The sequence below is a fragment of the Cinclus cinclus genome, chromosome 7 (genome assembly GCF_963662255.1).
Source record: "Cinclus cinclus chromosome 7, bCinCin1.1, whole genome shotgun sequence".
NCBI classification, from domain to species: domain Eukaryota; kingdom Metazoa; phylum Chordata; class Aves; order Passeriformes; family Cinclidae; genus Cinclus; species Cinclus cinclus.
Window position 1 is genome coordinate 17,502,408 of NC_085052.1, and position 18,855 is coordinate 17,521,262.

Below are 18,855 nucleotides of genomic sequence, written 5' to 3' on the forward strand. Positions count from 1 at the left end.
ATAAAGGCAAGTGCTGAGAGGCAGAGCATGCTGTAGACAGATATAAAGACATCTGGCCACTTCCAGAACTCCACAGAGCCCTTCTGTCTCTGCAGCCAACAACTCACAGCGCCTTATTCTAAAGCAAAACACCCCAAACCTTACCGGTGATTTTTACTTCTGTTCGGTTTAGGTATGGATTACTATATTAATGTACCTTCTGGATTTTTTGTCTGTCTGTTTGTTTTTAATATGACTGCATATAAATTTGAATTGTTGTTTGGGGTTTTTTTCCTTGCTGAGGACATTGGCTCCCAGTGTGCTAGATGCTTTAAAAAGAAGGCAGCTTTTAGGTTTTATTGCTGTTTAATTTAGGCAGAATAATTTAGATTTTCTATTAAGCAGTTCAATCTTACCTACAAACATTTTTTTTTTCTTTATGTAACTACTTGCTCCGTAACGGCATATTTGAGATAGGTAGGTAGATAGATAGATAGATAGATAGATAGATAGATAGATAGATAGATAGATGATGGATGGATGGATGGATGGATGGATGGATGGATGGATGGATGGATGGGAGAACACAGTGAGGCACAGTCTGCTATTCTGGGCAGGAAAAAAAAAACAAAAAACAAAACAACAAAAACACCCAACAAAGTTTTGCCGATTCTGATTACTGTATACCAACCACGGAGTTTTCTGCCTTTGGCTTTTTTAATTCGTTGCTCAGGGTTAGACACTACTTTCTCTTCTTCCTCTGGGATGGGCTTTAGGGTTGTCAATTAGTTTCCTCAGGTGTTTTCTTCTGGCTCTTCACCTATTCCGTTCTTTCCCTCTGTGTCTCCAGGTCTGCAGGAGTCACCTCGGCGGTGTATCGCGGTGCCCGACCGGGGAGCTGGTGCCGGTCCGTCGGTGCGGGGGCTGCGCGGGAGCCCCGCGGGCTGGCCCCGCTCCCTGCCCCGATCCCTGCCCCGCTCCCGGTCCCGCTCCCGGTCCCGCTCCCGGTCCCGCTCCCGGTCCCGCTCCCGGCCGCCGTCGGGCTCGCAGCTGCGAGCAGCGGGCGCCCACCCAGCCGCAGGGCCATGTTCTACTTCCACTGCCCCCCGCAACTAGAGGGTGAGTGTTGTCGCACAGAGATGTTTAAGCACAGCAGATGAACTTCGAGGTGTCTGTGGGCGGGGGGTGCGCTAGGGACGGAGGGAGAAACTGTGACCGGAATTGCGCCACGACTGTCGCGTGCAAATACGTGCTGGGATAAGATGCAAATTTACAGAGACAACTAAACAGCATCTTTTTCCTCAAGAAAATACAACCCTATCCCCCTTCCCCCTCCTAGCTCTCCCCTTCTGTCAGAGAAAGGAAAGAAGGATTGCATGACTGTTTTTTTAACGTGTTCGTTTTTTGTTGGTTTTTTTTTTTTTTTTTTAATTTGAATGCCTGCTGGAAAGGGCTTGGTTTTACACCCCCACCCCTGTCATTTTGCCACCTGCCTCCCCTCTGTGGATAGCGATCCCGCAGTTGAGCCTCAGGCTAAGAGAGAGATGCTTTTCTCCCCTCCCAGCACAGATGTTGATGTCATGGCTGTAATCGGGACACTTTCAGGACGTGATCACGCCTCTTCCCTCAAGCCAAAGGGACCGCATAAATCTTTAATGCTATTTTGCAAACATTCTGCGGGAGGATGGGGAAAAATGAGGTACAACAGAAGGAAAAAAAAGGCGGAAAATAAATATTTAGGAGGATGTTTTTCTTTGTGTTATTGGTCAGAGACTTTTTAAATTTTACTATTATTATTGTTGTTGTTGATGTCCTTTTTAAAAAAACTAGCAGCCTTCAGGCTTTCCCGGTGTCACCCACCCCCGCAGATGCCCAGGGCCCCCTGGCAGTAGTAGTGCGCGGAGCATCCCCGGAGCTCCCGGCGGGCGCTCCCGGGGCTGCACGGCGGGGAAAGCGACCCGTAAAACCCCCTGGCCCGGCCACCCCGCTCCTGGCACGGGCCTCACCCGCCCAGAAAGGGGCTTTTCCTGCGGCGGCGCGGCAGGAAGAAGTGGTCCAGCTGTTTCATCCCACTTCGGGGGAGGGTCAGCCCTTCTTTAAGCACAGCTCCCGAGGTTCAGCGGACCCGGTCTGTGCGTCCTGGCTGGAATATTCGCTCCCCAAAGTTTTCTCCGGGCGGGACAGGGGAGCCGGACTAGGCAGGACAGGGCGAGGGTCCCTCCCGCCGGTGCCACCGAGCTCTCTGGCGGTTTTGTTTGCAACTTTTTGGTAGACAGCTTTGGAAAAGTGCTCTTGTTTTTGCTTGTTTGTTTGTTGTGTGTTTATTTCTCCTGTGGCACGAGGGGCCGGTGCTTGTGTTCGGCGGCCCGAGCAGGATGTTCGGCGGGGAGCAGGCTGCAGCCTCTCCCGGCGGTGTCCGGGACCGGCCCCTCGCTCTCCCGGGCTTGGGCAGCAGCTGGGCGGGAGGAAAGGACAATCTGTCCTGCCAAAGGGTGAAAATAGCGTTGGGCATCAGAAGTAAAAAAAAAAGAAAAAAAGAAAAAATACACCTCTGTCCAGATCCCCCCCACCCGCCCATCATCAAACCAAAGAAGCTGAAACAGAAATGCTCTGTCCGGCCAGCGTTTGGGCAGCCGGGGAGTCCCGGTGCCGCGGGGAAGAGACCGCATTCTGGGGGTCACAGGGACAGTGCTTTATTCCCGGATGAGCCTCTCCCAGGCCCACATGTGCGGGGAGAGGGCTCGGGGCCGTGTTTATCTTCCAAATGATGCTGCAAGATGAGCGATGACCTCCAGCCCACGTACCCCAGAGCACTCCAGGGTCAGGTCTGCGAGTGGGGTCATGGGGACACTCAGCAGCGCTTCCGGGGGCTCGGGTACTTTTCTCTTCCATGAGGGTTTATTTTGGTTTGGTTTTGTTTGTTCGTGTGTGGGTTTTGGTTTGGGGTTTTTATTTTTGTTTTGTTTTATTTATTTTTTGGGGGTTTGTTTTTATTTTTTTTTCTTTGGTTTAAGTTTTGAGCGGTTTTTTGGTCTGCTTTGTTTTGTTTGTGGTTTTTGTAGCCTGTTTTGTCAGCGAACAGAAAGGGAGTGACACATTTCAACACGGGTACGCAGGGACGATGTGTGACCGGGAGAGCCACGAAGGCCAGGCTCCGCTCCATGGAACGTGGTTGGCATCCCGGTGGGCATCCATCTGCCCTCTCCCGACCTCTGCCTGGGGACAAACCCCCGGAGCTGCCCTGTCCCGAGCTTCCCGTTCTCCTCCAGAAGCCAGGGCGAGCAGACGGGTCCGGTTCGGCCGCTCCCGCGGGGTGCATGGGGAGGAACCTGCCAGCGGTCCTGCTGCCTCCCCTGCGGGCAGGGCTCCCTCGGCACCCGGGCAGGGCCTTTGGGAGCTGCCGGCCGCACGCCTCGGTCAAAGCTTCGTCTCTTCGTCCCTTTAAAGCACAGCTGGCCCGAAAAATGTTGTTTTCCCGGGTTGGGGTGAACTCCGGGAGGCAGAACCATACGGCGCCCCAGAGCACAGCGGAGATGGGGCAGCACTGCCCGCCCGACAGGTCCGTGCCCCGGCTCTGTGCCCCCGGGCACTGCGGCCCCTAAGGCGGCTCTCTGTGCCCCGCAGGCGCTGCCCCCTTCGGAGGTCACTCCGCCGGCGATTTCGACGACGGGTTCCTGCGGAGGAAGCAGCGCCGCAACCGCACCACCTTCACCTTGCAGCAGGTAGGAGCCCGCTGCTCTCTGCCCTTGGCCTCTGCACCCATTGCCCCCTGCTTGTCTACTCCTGCCTGCTCCTGCCTACTCCTGTCTGCTCCTGCCTGCTCCTGCCTGCTCCTGCCTGCTCCCTGCCTGCTCCTGCCTGCTCCTGCCTGCTCCTGCCTGCTCCCTGCCTACTCCTGCCTGCTCCTGCCTGCTCCTGCCTGCTCCCTGCCTGCTCCTGCCTACTCCTGCCTGCTCCCTGCCTGCTCCTGCCTGCTCCTGCCTGCTCCTGCCTTCTCCCTGCCTGCTCCCTGCCTGCTCCTGCCTGCTCCTGCCTGCTCCCTGCCTGCTCCCTGCCTGCTCCTGCCTGCTTCCATGCCCCGTGCCATGCCAGCCCCATCCTGCCTGCCCATCTGCAGGGCAGATCCCATCCTCATCCGTGCCCAGCAGACACCCCTGTGGGGTGGTCAGATCTCTCATGGATCCCTTACGGATCTCTGCTCTCCTTCCCTCCATCAGCTCGAGGCCCTGGAAGCTGTTTTTGCTCAAACCCATTATCCAGATGTGTTCACTCGTGAAGAGCTGGCTCTGAAAATCAACCTCACGGAGGCCAGGGTGCAGGTAAACATCCTGGGGAATTACTGAACTCAGCTATTCAAACTGGCAAACTTTTTAATTTTTTTTTTTCTTATTTGACATCATGACTGCAGAGTGCACATTTGGCCAAAGAACGCAAATGAAGACGATCTGTCATTTTCATGATGCACTTTAATAACATCAACATAATGTGGAATATTAGATTAGGTTGATTAATCGGTCATTCATAATTAACTAGTGATAATGTTCTACACTAATTTGTCCGCGTCTCCAAGGTACTAAATTACATCAATGCACATCCATTTCCTTGCTTTTGGAGGGGGGGCGTGGTGCAGAGAAAAGAGCTGAGACGTGACTCTCCAAAGCAACTATGACCAGTGTCGAGCAGTGGGGTTAGTGAACTGCAGGGAGCCCAGCTGCCTGGAACAAAGCTTCTGCACCTCTTCAACTTTTCTCCCTTTCTCCTTCTTTCTAAACACTTAATTTAGGCAGCTAAAGAGCCTGCAGAGCAATTCCCAGACCTTTAATATGATCCAATAAATGCCATTTGCCACGACTGTGCTTTCCACAGCCAGGCTTTTCCATCCCTTCCTTTCTTCCTTCTCCTCACTTTTTTCCTTGTTTCTTTTTTCTTTTTTCCATGTTTGTTTTTCCATATCCAGTCCATATGTATGTGCACATGCTCTGCTAAGAGAAGCAGTCCTGCAGTTGTCAGAGATGGATCCCTGTAACTCTTCAGGCATCCACCACAGAGTTGCAAACCATTTTTTGAACACAATTATGCATTAATTTTTATTTATGGGGCTTTTCTGCATGCTGTTCTTTTTATTTTTTTTTTATTTAGGTGCTTGGGGTTAAGACTATGCAAAGATCTAATTGTAGGAAATATAATAGCTTGCCTTTTGTTCCCTAGGGTCATGTTAGTATCTCTTAAAACCCAATGGCTGAAGAGAGATAATGGAATTCACCACAGTAAATTGGGGATTGTAAACAAATTATTTCTCCTATAATCAGATTATGTGATCCTGATTATTAAATCTGAACATGAATCATTGGTCATATGTGGACAAATTAAACTGATTATTATTTGGAAATGAAAATCTCCTTTTACCACTGCATTGTAGGTACCGGCTTAAAAAAATAATAAAAAATGGCATTTTGGCTATTGGTGCCTAAAGACTGAACTGCAAATTGAGATAAATGGGACAATTATTGAGCATTCAGAAGTGGAAGATCATAACTTCTTCCTGAAAGGTGCAAGGGTGAGATAGGGGTGGTGACAATTAGATTGCTGAGGACTGGTGTTTAGCCTTGTTGTTGGCCATTATGCAAACAGACAATAGATGCAAGCATTTGTTTAGCCTGCTTTCATGCAGGGACATGGGGAAACACAGAGGATGGGAGATATGTTTACATTTATACCCCTTGCTCATTCAAATATGATTAATGTGCTATAAAGCAGAGTCTTAATCGAAGATGATGTTGTCAAACAATAACTAAATAGGGAAATAAACGACTTCATCATGCTCTTTCCTCAGAAGCAGGCGAACTGTCAGTGCAAAGTCATTAAAATATGATAATGAAAAATAGCTCAATTAAATATTGTTATAGCTGTGACCTTCATTCAATTAAGACACAAGAAAGTGTCTGCATTTTGCTTTGCATTTAACTGCTCTAAATTTAGAATATAGATAAAATCATTATTCAATGTTTGCTGATACATGCAATTAAAAGGAAGCTAACTAAAATGGAATTGGAGAAGGAGAAGAATAATAATAACAATTTATCCTATACTTGAATTCATGTATTAAAATGTGGATTTTCTGACCTCAAAAGATGCTTGGTATTTTCCACCTCAAACATGGTGCTTTCAGCATACCAACTCCAAGGTTAATAGAAAAAAAATATTTTAGTCTAAAAGTCAGGCGATAAAATTAAGAATATGGATATTTGTTTGGCATATGGGGAAAAAATAAGATTAGGAAACTGGTGTTCAATTCTGAGGTCATAGTGTGGCCTGAGGTGGGGGCAGTTGCACAGCCACATTATTGAACTGCAGAATGATGTTCCAAAATTAATACCAATCAGCTTTTGGGTCCTCTGAAAGCAGACTGGCCACAAGAGAAAGAGCAGCAAGTCAGAAAATGGGCTGGATAAGATGGCCAGATACACACCCTTTAATTTCTAACCTCTCTGATTCTAGCAGCAGTAGATGTAAAGACATGTATATATATGTTTTCATCAGAATGCTTAGATACATACTTAACACCATCCCTGTAAAAAGGCTTTTAGATGTGTTAAAGCCTAGAAATCAGTGAGAATTAAATGTGTCTGTAAAGACTTGTGATGAAATGCTTTGCTAACTGGCACAGTAGTATCAAAACTATTGGTTTTAAAATTTTTGTTGTGACATGCCTTTTGAATGTCTTTAGACATTTCTGGCTTGTTTTCCAGATGCAGAAATATTACAGATACAAATGTAATCCTAAAACTCAACTAGAATAGCAATGGGGATACAAAATAAGAGGAAGATTTAGCCAAGATACTAAATGCCAGATTTCACTAGAGTAACAATTTACAATGCCCTTGCTTCAAGTTTCACTAAACAAGATTTTCACCTGGGATTGCTCTCCCGCTCCAGGTGTGGTTCCAAAATCGAAGGGCTAAATGGAGAAAAACAGAGAGGGGTGCCTCGGACCAAGAAGGCTCTAAGGAAATCACGGCTGAGGTGGCACCTCCTGCAAGGAATTTAAATTCCCCTTCTCCAGCAGATCAAACCAGGAATAAAAAGGAGGGTCTGGAGATCCAGCAGAGGTAAGAGTAATACCTTATATCAGCTGCCTGTCTCTGGGTCAAGAATGCCTTGTATGCGTGTACGTGCGTGCAGATTTGCTGCTATGCCTTGACCTACAGGTATAATCTTTAGAAAATGAGAAATTTAGAAATGTTTCTTGTGCAATTCACTGTCCCCTGTGGAGATGCTGAGGAGGTGTTGGCTGTGGGAGACTGATATTCTCCTGCCTGGGTCACGTCTAGTTGTGTGCTGTGACACCAATGTGTTTGTGTGCATGCACAAATGGAATCTGTTGGTTCTCGTTTTGTAAGGAAGTCTTTTTTTTTCTCTGTCAGCCTGAGTCGAGCAGTGGGTCCTACAGGACCTTTTTTCCCTTCCTGCCTGCCGGGGACTCTTCTCAACACAGCCACCTACGCACAGGCTTTATCCCATGTCGCGTCTCTAAAAGGTAAATTACTTTATTTAACTTAGGGGAAAGCTCAAGGACCATCCCTTTCAAGCTAAGTGGCATGGCCCCACTGCCCTCTGTGAGGAAACCTTGGGGAAATGGCAGATCCCTCTTTCTCTTTAGGTTGGCAGTATTTGCACCGACCGATGCTGCACGTACCAAAGCAAGTCTCCTGTTGTATTGTGTAGCATCATTTGTGGAAAAACTGCTTCATTTTACTCTGACAGCTACTTTTTGTGAGGTCAGGGTTTCTCTGAAGGAGTAAGACAGGTAGGGCTTGCTCCTTGAGAGTTTTTGTTGTATATGCTTTTTTTTAAAGAATTAAATTTATTCTAATAAATTAGTTATACATCCTTTTGCATTATGTAGTACCTGGCACCATTACTGGTGCCTCATCTGCTCTTTGCATGTGGTTTCCTTTGCAGTGCATCTCTGCTCAATCCAGGCCTTTCTCTTCTTGGACAGTAGAGAAGTTACTTTGAGAACTTGAATAAAGCATGTTCTTGGGGGCTGGGGAGGGATACAAAGTAATTCCTCATGACCTGGGATCCAGGCTTCAGGAAGGGTACATCCCGGTGTCTATATACTTTCAGTTTCCAAAAAGCAGCAGTATGCATCTTTTAAAAATAAATTATCTACTCATCCATTAGCTGTTCTTAGTCTAACAATTTATAAGACTAAGGGTGTAAGCAGGATGAATTCAATTTATAGATTTATAGGATGCAAAGCCTCATAGCAGTGCCAAGCACAAAGAGGCATATACATTTACTCTGTGTCCCAATGTGCCGCAAAAACTGGTGCAGAAAGTTTCTCAGTTAAAGACCTCCCCCTGTAAAGAAAAATGTCCTCTAATACATCTCACTATATTCTCTGGCATCCATCATGCTCCTGGTATGCACTGCCAAGGTATATTCTTGAAGCAAATGTTTGGAATTCCTGAGTTGTGTGTTAAGTTCAGTGTCCTGCTCCATGCACGCCCTTCCCTCCAGTCTTTTGAAAAAAGCTGAAGCCAGCCACACCACACAGTTACTGCTCTTTTGGTAGGTGTGGGACCTGGAATTTTGAATCAAGAAAGCATGCACAGGTGTGACCTGAACCCTAAAAGGCTTATTGTCACCTTTAAGTGGGCAGCAGCTGTTTGGAGTGCCTGAGCCCTCTTGATCTCTGCCTTGTGAAGTCATGGGACTGTGAATTTTGACTTTTTCCACTAGACAGGAACAGACTCTCTGGAGTAAATACAGCTGAAATCTTTCAGGCAAGAAAATTGTTCATTGATGAATGTGGTCCCAGACAGGCTGAAAAGTGTGGAAAAGGGGTTGTGTTCAGTAAATAATTTAAATGGAAATAAGGGGGGGTTTGTCCTTAAAATTTACGTTCAAGCATGATCAAGACTAAATGCATCAATGTGTGTTCTCAGTTGTTTCTTGTTTACATGTCACTACATTTTAAGAAAAAATTACCCAAATAAACAAAAAGCCAAGCAAAATGAAATAATAAAAAAAATTTAAGAATTGTCATGAGGGGTTGGTATTTTTAGTTGGTTGGGTTTTGTTTGTTTTGGATTGGGTTTTCTTGTTGTTTTTGTTTGATTGTTTGTCATTTTATTTATTTGGAAGACTTCTTGATACTCTTTGATTTTACAGCTTAGCCAATAAATTGAGAAACTAATAATTAGATCTTTTTTGCTTGATTGAAATTTTACAACCTAGGGGCAGAAGAAGTTCTATTCCTGAATCTTTTGTAGATATTAAATAGTCAGTTGCCCAGACTAAGAGAGAGTGTCCCCGAAGAACTGGTCCCAAATGTAAATAGAGACTTTCTATTTATACAGTTGGTATAGGAATGGTCAATTATCAGATGCCTGCATATTGTCTTGGTGAATGTTGTTAGTTATGCATGCAGTTCATTCCTGAAATATCTGTTTTATATTTCCTGCCTGGCACTAGAAAGCTCCAGGTACATGCAAGGGGACTAGGATAAAGCAGTATATTTTGATTGTATGAAATCCAGTTACAGATTTGTGCATCTGCCTTTCCACGTACCAGGAGCTGCCTGTGCCTGTCAGTGTATTGTTACTCTTGCAGGGAACTGGTAGTCTGAGCTGCTGCTTTGAGAGGAGCTCTTTTTCTTCTGCTGCCAGCTCTGCTGCAAGATCTTAGTAATGTCAGATTCTGACTTTGGGGTTAAGGGGGAAGAACTCATATGAGGGACCAAATCTGATATATACAAGTAGAGAATAATTGCAATATCTTTCTTGTGGTATTGATATATGGAGTATTGTGTCCTTCTTCCTTGGCTCATCTCCACAAGTTCCTCTTTCCCCATTTCTCCAAGTGTAATTCACTTGGGCTGGGGTAGGGCTGTGCACAGCAGTCACTGAGCTTTGATTCTGTTAGCTGGTGACCAGGGCAATCTCTAGAGCTTCTGAGAGGCCCAAAGGTATCACAGGCCTAATGGACAGTTTAGTTTTTTTGGTATGGAAATTCCAGGTGGATGACGGCTCATTTAAACCGGAGTATTTGAGAGCACAACCAAGCTCATGTGTCAATCTGGAGGAAAAGAAAATGGTTGTGGGAAAGAAGGAAAGGGCAGGGAGAGACAGAGTGTTCACAAACCTAATGTGACTGTCTTTGTTCAGTTTGTTTAATTCTCCCTTTTAATTTCTGTTTGAGACAGGAGCTGTGTGCATGTGGGTAATAGTATATATCCTTATAAGTCTTGATCCCTTGAAAATCTAGTTGCATTTTGCTGCAGAAATTATGCCAGAAGCCTGCCACAGTCAATCTGGAGGCATAGGACTTTATGTCACACGAACCCCATAAAACTCAGCGCAGGGCATAAAGTTATGAGTTGCTGGTATTTTGGATTGCTTGGATAAGGGAAAATCCAGCAAGTAGAAAGGTTTTCCAAAATTTTGCAAGTTTTATTGAAGAGTGAAATGACTGAGAGGTCTTCCCATTATCTGTCTTGTGTCAGCCATGCTTTGAAACTACCTGGAATTCTCTGTGCTTCTGAAAGCAAAATAGTTGGTCCAGAATCAAAGCATTATTTCACTACAAAAGGATGCATGACCCTGATTTCGTCTATGCAAGTGTCAAACCAAATGCAGCTCTTCTATGTGTAACTTGTAAATAGATATGTATTCCCACCACTGGGAGAATGATCCTGGCTAGTAAAGGGAATCACATTCTTCAGTGCAGCCATAAGAGCTGCCTGCAAAAAAATGAGTACTCTCAGCACATCACATTCTACCAGGACGTGTGGGCTGTTTTCTTACTCTTTTGAGGAGACAAGATGTGCTTTGTTGGACTTGTGAGCCAACACTTGACTGGTGTCAGTGAATAATATTTTACTGATGCTTTAGAAGGAGACAATTAAAATCAATACAGTGGATAACAAGTAATGATGGTGATGTAAGCAATTAATAATTATTTTATGCTCTCAGGGACCACTTTCATTCTGTCATCTGAGAATTCTCCATCTTTAGTAAAAAAACTAATACCTCTCTTTCTCTGACTTTGCTTGGCTCCAGACTCAGGTTTCCAAAGCTATGTAAAATGCTTAGGCCACAAGGTACTGTAATCTAATTTGTAGTACAAAGATGTAATAGTTGCGGGTGAAGTTGGTCTACAAGAGACAGGAAATCTTAAGACAGCCTTATCTGGGGCAGGGACTAAGCCTGCAACTTTGCTTTTGGAAAGACTGTGAAGTGCTTGTTAGGCTTGCCTCATGTGGCTCTGGACCCCACATGTGCCACTTTCAGGATATAAGGATATTATTGGAGCAGGAGACCAGGACTGCTCTGATGAAGGAGAAGAAAGCTATTTTCCCTAGGCCCTATGCCCCATAAACTCAGCTGTCTCTGAGACTGAGACTTTTTTTCCATCAAAGTGAGGATATTGGCACCTCAGGATGTTCTGTTAATAAAATGGCCTGGCTATACTATGCAAAGAGAACTGTTATTCAGAATACAGACTTTTCCAGAGATGAGTATATTATCACTGCACAGTTTTACTCTGCTTCTATCAAATATTCTCTGTTCAGTAATACAACAGACCTTTTCCTGACTCTCTGAAGTTCAGCACATTGGAGACTGTACTCAGTAGCAAGCATGTGTTAACTACTGTATCATCTCCCTGTGTACTATTCTGTCAGGAAATACAATTCCTCATTTGAAAAATTAGCACAAGGTCATAATTTCTGGGGTATACAGTGTTTCCTACTTCAGGGGCTTAGTGCTTCACCACTGCCCATACTCAGGAAAAAGGTTGACTCACAGAGATGAAATTTCTGATGTTCATTACTCTCTCAAATTGCCCTGATTTGACAACTATGCTACTTCATTGTGGTGACTTCGACAGTTCCATGATCTTCCAAGATGAAACACTTACTGTAAGCCAGGCATCTGCAGTCCATTTAGTAGATTTAATTGCAGACCTCAAAGATGAAGGGAAAATACTTGTTTTATTTATGGGCTGTATAACTATAGAGTCATCTGGAGAAGCTAGTGTTCTGTGCAGAGAGAGACCTCAAAGTACCTTCTTAATGGATGACAGCATGGATGCAATTCATTAATGTAGAAGATGTTATTAATGGGTGTAAACAAGAATCTCCGTTTTTCAGCGGATGTGTTCTACCATTCTGGTGGCTGAGGCCAAGAGCTTGTCTGTTATGTTCTGCTGAAATTTCCCCAGACCCCATGATGAGTGAAGTGTATGAGGAGAGAAATAATTACACTTGCCAGGGAATTACTTTCATAATTCACCCACAGCTCTGCTCTGTGCACGTTATAGCTCAGTTGGTTTTCACGGCACTTCCACACCACTGATAGAGAAGCACGATTGCATTACACACATCCAAATGGGTGCTGCAGGGCTCTGTTGATTAAGCTCTTTTATGGTTTGCTGCTACCGTGGCTGCTGTTCATATTAGGGAGGCTTAATTGCAGTACCCAGGAAAAAAACCTAAAATATAACTAGAACTGCCTGTCCATTACATTTCAATTTCTGTTATGGAAAGATGAAAGGAGTTTGCCCAGTTCCATTGGGCAATTCCCCCTACCAACACTATGAAAGAAGTGTTCAAGGACCCAACTCACCCTTGAGCTGGTATTTACTGAATTGAAGCTCCACTGTTTACTGTAAGAGTGGTGAACGGGAATAAAACTCCTGGGGTCCTTTACTTTCAGCGTCATTCTTAATTATGGACTTCCTGACTTTTCTAATGTAACATAGCCAATATATTAAGTGAGTTTGTCTGGCATTTTTCCTAGTTTATCTGCCACTCTGACTTCAGAGAATCTAAAACATTTCTTTAGTTTGCTCCAGATGCCCACCCCTTGAGAAAGTTATTTTGATTCCCATATCCCAGGTCCCCAACTCTAGCACTGCCCTACCTCACAGGTAGAGATTTTTGGTCTTTTTCACAAATACTAGGAAATACACAGGTACTTGGAGGCCTAAGAGCCATGGGTAGGAAATGGGAGCCATGGGTTGGAATTTGCTCATCTAGGACAAATCTTGATTAGGTCAGTGGACTTTGGCTGGGCAAGGGTTCCTGTTGATGAGAGTGCCTAGCTGACAGTATTCAAAGGACTGGTTCTGTTCTCCCAGCTTTTTTATGGGCTTTGCTGCTAGCCTTCCTGCCCTAACAGGCAAGTCCTGACTCCTGATTTTTTTTTTGGTTTGGAGAGTACTATTGGCACAAATAAAGGAGAATGTTAAGTGGAGGAATCCTCCAGTTCCAGTTTTGAGTTATTTAGGCAAAAGGGTTTCTGATGATAAAGCAGTTGAGCCAGATAATCCATTATTTGTTGTTTCCACTGGTCATGTAGGGGTCACAGCCAAAGAGATGTGAAATTATAACATTTGGACTCTGCTGTCATCTCTGAAGTGCTTTTCCAGCCTCTGGGCAGCACAGGGTACCTCCCACATTTAACTAGTTTCTCAGTAGAAGGAGAAACCATCTAGTATAAATCAAACAGCCTTGAGGCCACCCAAAATTAAACTGGGACTATCTGAGGCTTCTCTATTTCAGACATTGAGTTAATGCCTTTCTTTTTCTGAACTTCCTGTTTCTGAGCTCAAGAAGGTGGATAGAGCCACTTTTGTGTTTCCTGCTTTTGACTTAGGCTTTAATAGACAGAATGTTGGTGTCATCTGTGAAGTGCAAGAGGGAGCTCCCTTTGAATCAGCTCCCACTGGTAATCAGCACTATGAACTTGAGGTTGCTGTTGACCTTACAATCCTTATGAAAGGGACTAGACAGTGTGACTACTATGAAAAGATAACAATAATTAAATCAAACATAATATTTTCTCTGAAAACTAAACAGCATGCATTGATATATGAGGATTTTAAATGGGATTATTTCTCTCCTTCCCTCCATGTCAGGTTGTCATTCAGGTTTCCATATCAATGCTAATATGCACAAATAATAAAAGAGGAAAGGAATGCAGGGTTTCCCTTTTGGAAAGACTACCCATTAAATTCTTTAAGCCATTGACTTGAAATAAAAAATATAGTTTCAAAAATTTATATTGATATTTATGTATCAGTATCTGCCCCACTCCTATCCCTCTCTTCCCACCTGAAACTGTACCATGGAACTGCACAAAAGAGTCCACAACAAAAAATGTAGATCAAATATTGTTACAATTTAAATGTGATGTTGGCAGAGACAAGACAAAACTAATTTAATTTTTCCTGTCAGTCTCTGTAGTAGATCAATTAAACTGCCAAGTGGATCAAATATTTCAGACTGTATTTATTACATTAAGTATTTATGTTCAGGCTGAGCATTCAAAGTATGATCTCATATAGAAATAGAAAGAGGTTCAGATCAATCCAGCAGAATTTGCTGTAAGTTAATGGAAATCTAATTCTGTATTTTAATTTTGTGTACAGGAGGCAGTAAGTTCCTGAAAGAAAGCAAACAGTATCCTGTCTGTACTACAGCAACTTGATACAAATCCTGTGAAACTAATCTCAGCTTGTCACAGGTGTTGGTGGGAGCTGCATCAAGATCTAGGACTAGCAGCTGAACCCTCACTGATTTTGATGGGAGCTGCATGCCTGAAGCCCTCTGAGGATTCAAAATAAGTAGGAACAATTCCTTCCTTTCCCACTGTGGGCTCAGGTCTACTGCAGTAAGATGCTAAAAACCACTGCTGCCTGCTGTATATGGATTCCTCTTTCCTGGTCAGAGCCACTTTTCTGGAGATTGTGGGCTGAGTGAGGGGCAGGTGGAGACTTGGACTCCTGAGTGTCCAAGTTGGTCCTGGCTTTGTGCTGGCAAAGTCCAGTGCACTTCACCAGACTTACTTCCTGCAGACTTAATTCCTGCAGATTCAGATGATTATAAGGTAGAGTCAACTTTCTTTACAACATACATTAAAAAGGAACAGGTCTAAATCCTATTCTCTTCTATTCTAGCTGGACCCTGGAACTTTTTACTTAACTTTTTTTTTCATGTGTGAGCTGTTTGCAAGTATTTTAACCTCAGTGGAAAAGAACGTAATGGTTTATGGGTGAATTATTGCTAGAGATAGCTTAGTTTCCACCACAGGTAACTGCACCCTCAGGTCGCAGAGCCACTAGGTAATATCAGGGCTAATTATTAAGCAAAGCGCTTAGGCCAGTACTGATTACTGATAAATATTTTATTCCTCAAACAATGGAATGAAAATTATTCTTAGGGGATGGAGTTGATTTCTGCATTTTTGAAAAAGGGGAGACTGCTTTCCACTTCTCGCCACCTCCCACTAAGCAATGTCTGTGCCCAGTTCTGCATTAGGCACCGCAGACCAGCCCTCCCCTCAGCCTGGGAGCTGAACAGCTGTGCTTGAAAGCCTCATCCAGTCTGTGTTAGAAAGCAGCAGTGCGAAAGCAGGTGATGCTCCCACAGGCCTTCTGGCTCCCCCATCTCTGAGCAAAATCTGAAAATAGTGGGTGTTGGTGCAAAAGACCTGCTGCAAACTGTGGGGACTCTGAAGGGCCTCTCCTCCCTCTTGTTAAAGCAGTGGCTGTGAATCTACAGGGCAAAAAAGTTACTTTATGAGCATGGCTGGTGGTGGCAAAAACTGTAAGTTGTGTTACTGAGTAGATATCATTATAAACCCTCCTTCTGACCTGCTCAAAACAGCCACAGAATTCAAGACTGAGCTTCCTAGAGCTAAAAGCAAAAGAAGCAGAGATTTTAGTCAAGTGCTGAAACTTGCTTGTGCTTAAATGCCTGGACCCATGGAAATGTAGGTCTGCTGATCATATGCTTTATCAGAGAAGCATTAAAAGAGAGAAGGGTTCTTTCCATTTATATTAATAAGTTGTCCTTTGTAGATGCTGTTTTTTGAAATAGAAAGAATACTTTTTCCTGAATGTTGCTGGCAAAGGCAAATCTCTGGCAATTGCTGTGGAGAAGTCTTGCTAACATCTTAGAAACAAACAACTGGCTGCATTCATTCCTAGCAGATGGGTGCTGACCCGTTGCTACCAAGAACAGAAGTGTAAAACTCTGTAGGTTATTAGTTCCATCACTCAGTCATGAGCCATTTAACTCAAATATTAACTGCAGAAATTAAAGCAAGTCCTTGGCTTAGAAAGATCAGGGGAAGATACTGCATTGTGTCAGGATGTGTGTGGCTGGGCTGTTTCTTGTTGAAAGGTAGTAGTATTTCAGCAAACGACAGGCTTTTGCCAGGGGTGTACATGAGGAAGTGGAGTTGGCGTGGCCTATAAGACCCCTGGAAAAATGTGACTAATGGTGTCTGTTTTTTTAACCAGAGAGTAAATTAAAGAAATAGCTCAGCCATCCCACCCTGCCTCCCCATCCTTCTCCTCTGACACATTTTCCATCATTCAATAGATGCCTCTAAGCTGGGTACCAGTGTGGCTTTTTGGATGGACTGCATGCCCTGCCCATTGATCAACCTACACTTCCAGGTGTGCTTGTTTGGCCCAAGCTCCAGCATTATCAAAGAGAAACCAGAGGAAGAGTCTGCAGTGTTCCATCTCAGGAAGGTGGCTAGTGGAGTGAGGACTGCCTCTGTCAGTGGATTGCAGGGAAGATTTTGGCTTCAAGAGAGAGGAATCACTTCCTCCACTCTCCAGTGTTTTCTTGGCTGCTTGGAACAGCCACATATCTCAAATGACAGGGTAGAGATGCTCTGGCTTGTCTCTCCTGATGAGACCCTTGAGCTGCATCACAGCAGCAATTTTAGGTAGCCTTGGCTCACTTCTGGAGGCTGTTCTCTTTGAGGTGTCACCCTTAAGCAGCACAGACATTGAATGGGTAAAGGTAGAATAGACTCTTGCCTTGTAGACAGGGTGCCAGTAGTTGGCAGGGACCTGGCCAAGGAAAATATCTCATTTTACAGTGAGATAGGAGAAGGTCATCATAACAAGTGGCATATTTTCACCCTTCTCTCTGCTGTAATCTTTCAGGCAAAGATAAGTGACAGAACCCCTACACTCACTCACCAGATGCTGCTGCCCACACTGGTCAGGCTCAGTGTGCAGGTGGAGGGCAGGGGACATCTTCAGCACGGGGCTGATGGCAGCCACAGTACTACAGCTTGATATGAGAGGAGGGAATGAGCTGAGCCTTGCTTATGAGGAAATCTCATGTGTGATCTGAACTTCACTGCTCACTTCTGCCTCTGCTTCCCTCTTGCACTCTGTCACCCTGGATGACTCACAGTGTAAGATCCTCCTTGCAGAAGGATCAGCAGAACAGGATGTGGGTTTTCTAGCCCGAGTGATCCAGAGAACACCTGTGTACTCACTCAAGGTCAATGCAGCCACTAAAGGTCACCCCATCTCTGTCCTCTTCAGACTGACCGCGGAGGGAACAGACGGTCCCCATGACCTTCCCCAGCAGTGACGGTGCCTTCTCTGCTTCCTCCCCAGGGAGCCCGCTGTGCTCGTGCTGCGTTCCAGACCCCATGGGCCTCTCCTTCCTGCCCACCTACGGCTGCCAAAGCAACCGCACGGCCAGCGTGGCCGCGCTGCGCATGAAGGCGCGCGAGCACTCGGAGGCCGTGCTCCAGTCCGCCAACCTCCTGCCCGCCGCCAGCAGCAGCCCCGCTCCTCCTGCCAAACCCGGCCCCGAGGCCAGCCAGGACAAGCAGCCCTCTCCGGCCAAGGAGCACATGGAAGGGGAGAAGAGCGTATGAGCCCGGAGCGGTGCTGGCCCCTGGGCTCCGGGGTGAACTGCAGCGTGGCCATCACGGGGACCCGGCACAGCTCAGTGGCCTCTTTGGTTGCCTTTCGTGCACCCTTGCTTTTCTTGTGTCGCTGTAGGTCCATTTCCTTGATTAATCAGCACTATCTGTGTTTGGAAATGTTCGTGAAACTGTTTCTATTCTTCCCCCCCTGCCCCATACGTCCCAGGGACACTGAAAGGATCCTGGCTTGCTCCTGCACATCTCGGCTTCCCATCCTGCATGAAATGGATGGCTGGAAGCACCACGTCACTTCCAGATGTGAATTCTGGGGTGAGAGATGCACCCAGGCACCAGTTACTCCACCACTCACAACAGAGGGGAAGGAACATCCAGGCATACCACAATTCAGCCAGCTGTTTTCTGTTTTGACTTCAACCAAACCTATCCCAGGCAATCCAGGTGTAAGAGAAGCAGAAAATAGAACAAAACTCTTCATATTTTTTTCCTTTTTTTTTTTTTTCATTTCTCTTAAAGTGAAGCTTCCCATGGAATAGATTACTGAGAAATTGCTGTGACCAGTTTACTTGTGACAAAAATCCTCGCACTAGCTTCTGTGTGAACATTAATGTATTACTCTTGCCATTCCCTGGGTTAGACATGAAAGACACATGACTTCAGAGTGGCTTTCACAGCTTCAAACAGTACTGCTGCTATTTAATGGAGAGTCAATTGTCTCTAGATCTGCACAAAGCTGGGGGTATTTTGACATCACTGTCTTGGAAAAAGAGACTGGAAGACAATAATTATCCTTCATTGCAAGACTGCATATATGTTTTTCCATGTTTTATGTTTAATAAAGAGGAAATAAAGCTTTGAAGGATGTTCCTTTATGCCATCCGTTAGACTATTCTGTTTACTGAAAACTTGTTGTAGTGATTCTAGGCATGAAAAGATATTAATTATTATAGAATGGGAACAATACAAAGGAGAAATGGATGCCTTAGTAAATTTAGTCTTCTCTCTCACCCAAACCTCCCCAAAGCAAAGCAGACTAAAATCTGAATAGTATACATTTTAGTCTGAGGTGTCTCACATTATTTTCCATGGGAATTGCACGTGTGGATTTAAATTTATTGACATGGACTTGAATTTTCCAGATGCCATTTGCAGATTCCTT

The 18,855-nt window shown here is 44.9% G+C and overlaps 1 protein-coding gene across 1 annotated transcript; it reads left to right on the plus strand.

The window, feature by feature from the left end:
• The first annotated feature begins 1,064 nt into the window (after positions 1-1,064).
• Positions 1,065-17,687, plus strand: DRGX (dorsal root ganglia homeobox). Its single transcript, XM_062496537.1, has 6 exons — positions 1,065-1,098; positions 3,604-3,701; positions 4,197-4,298; positions 6,916-7,088; positions 7,404-7,516; positions 17,422-17,687. The coding sequence occupies exons 1-6, from the start codon at positions 1,065-1,067 to the stop codon at positions 17,685-17,687; spliced, it is 786 nt and encodes a 261-aa protein (XP_062352521.1).
• Positions 17,688-18,855: the final 1,168 nt, after the last annotated feature.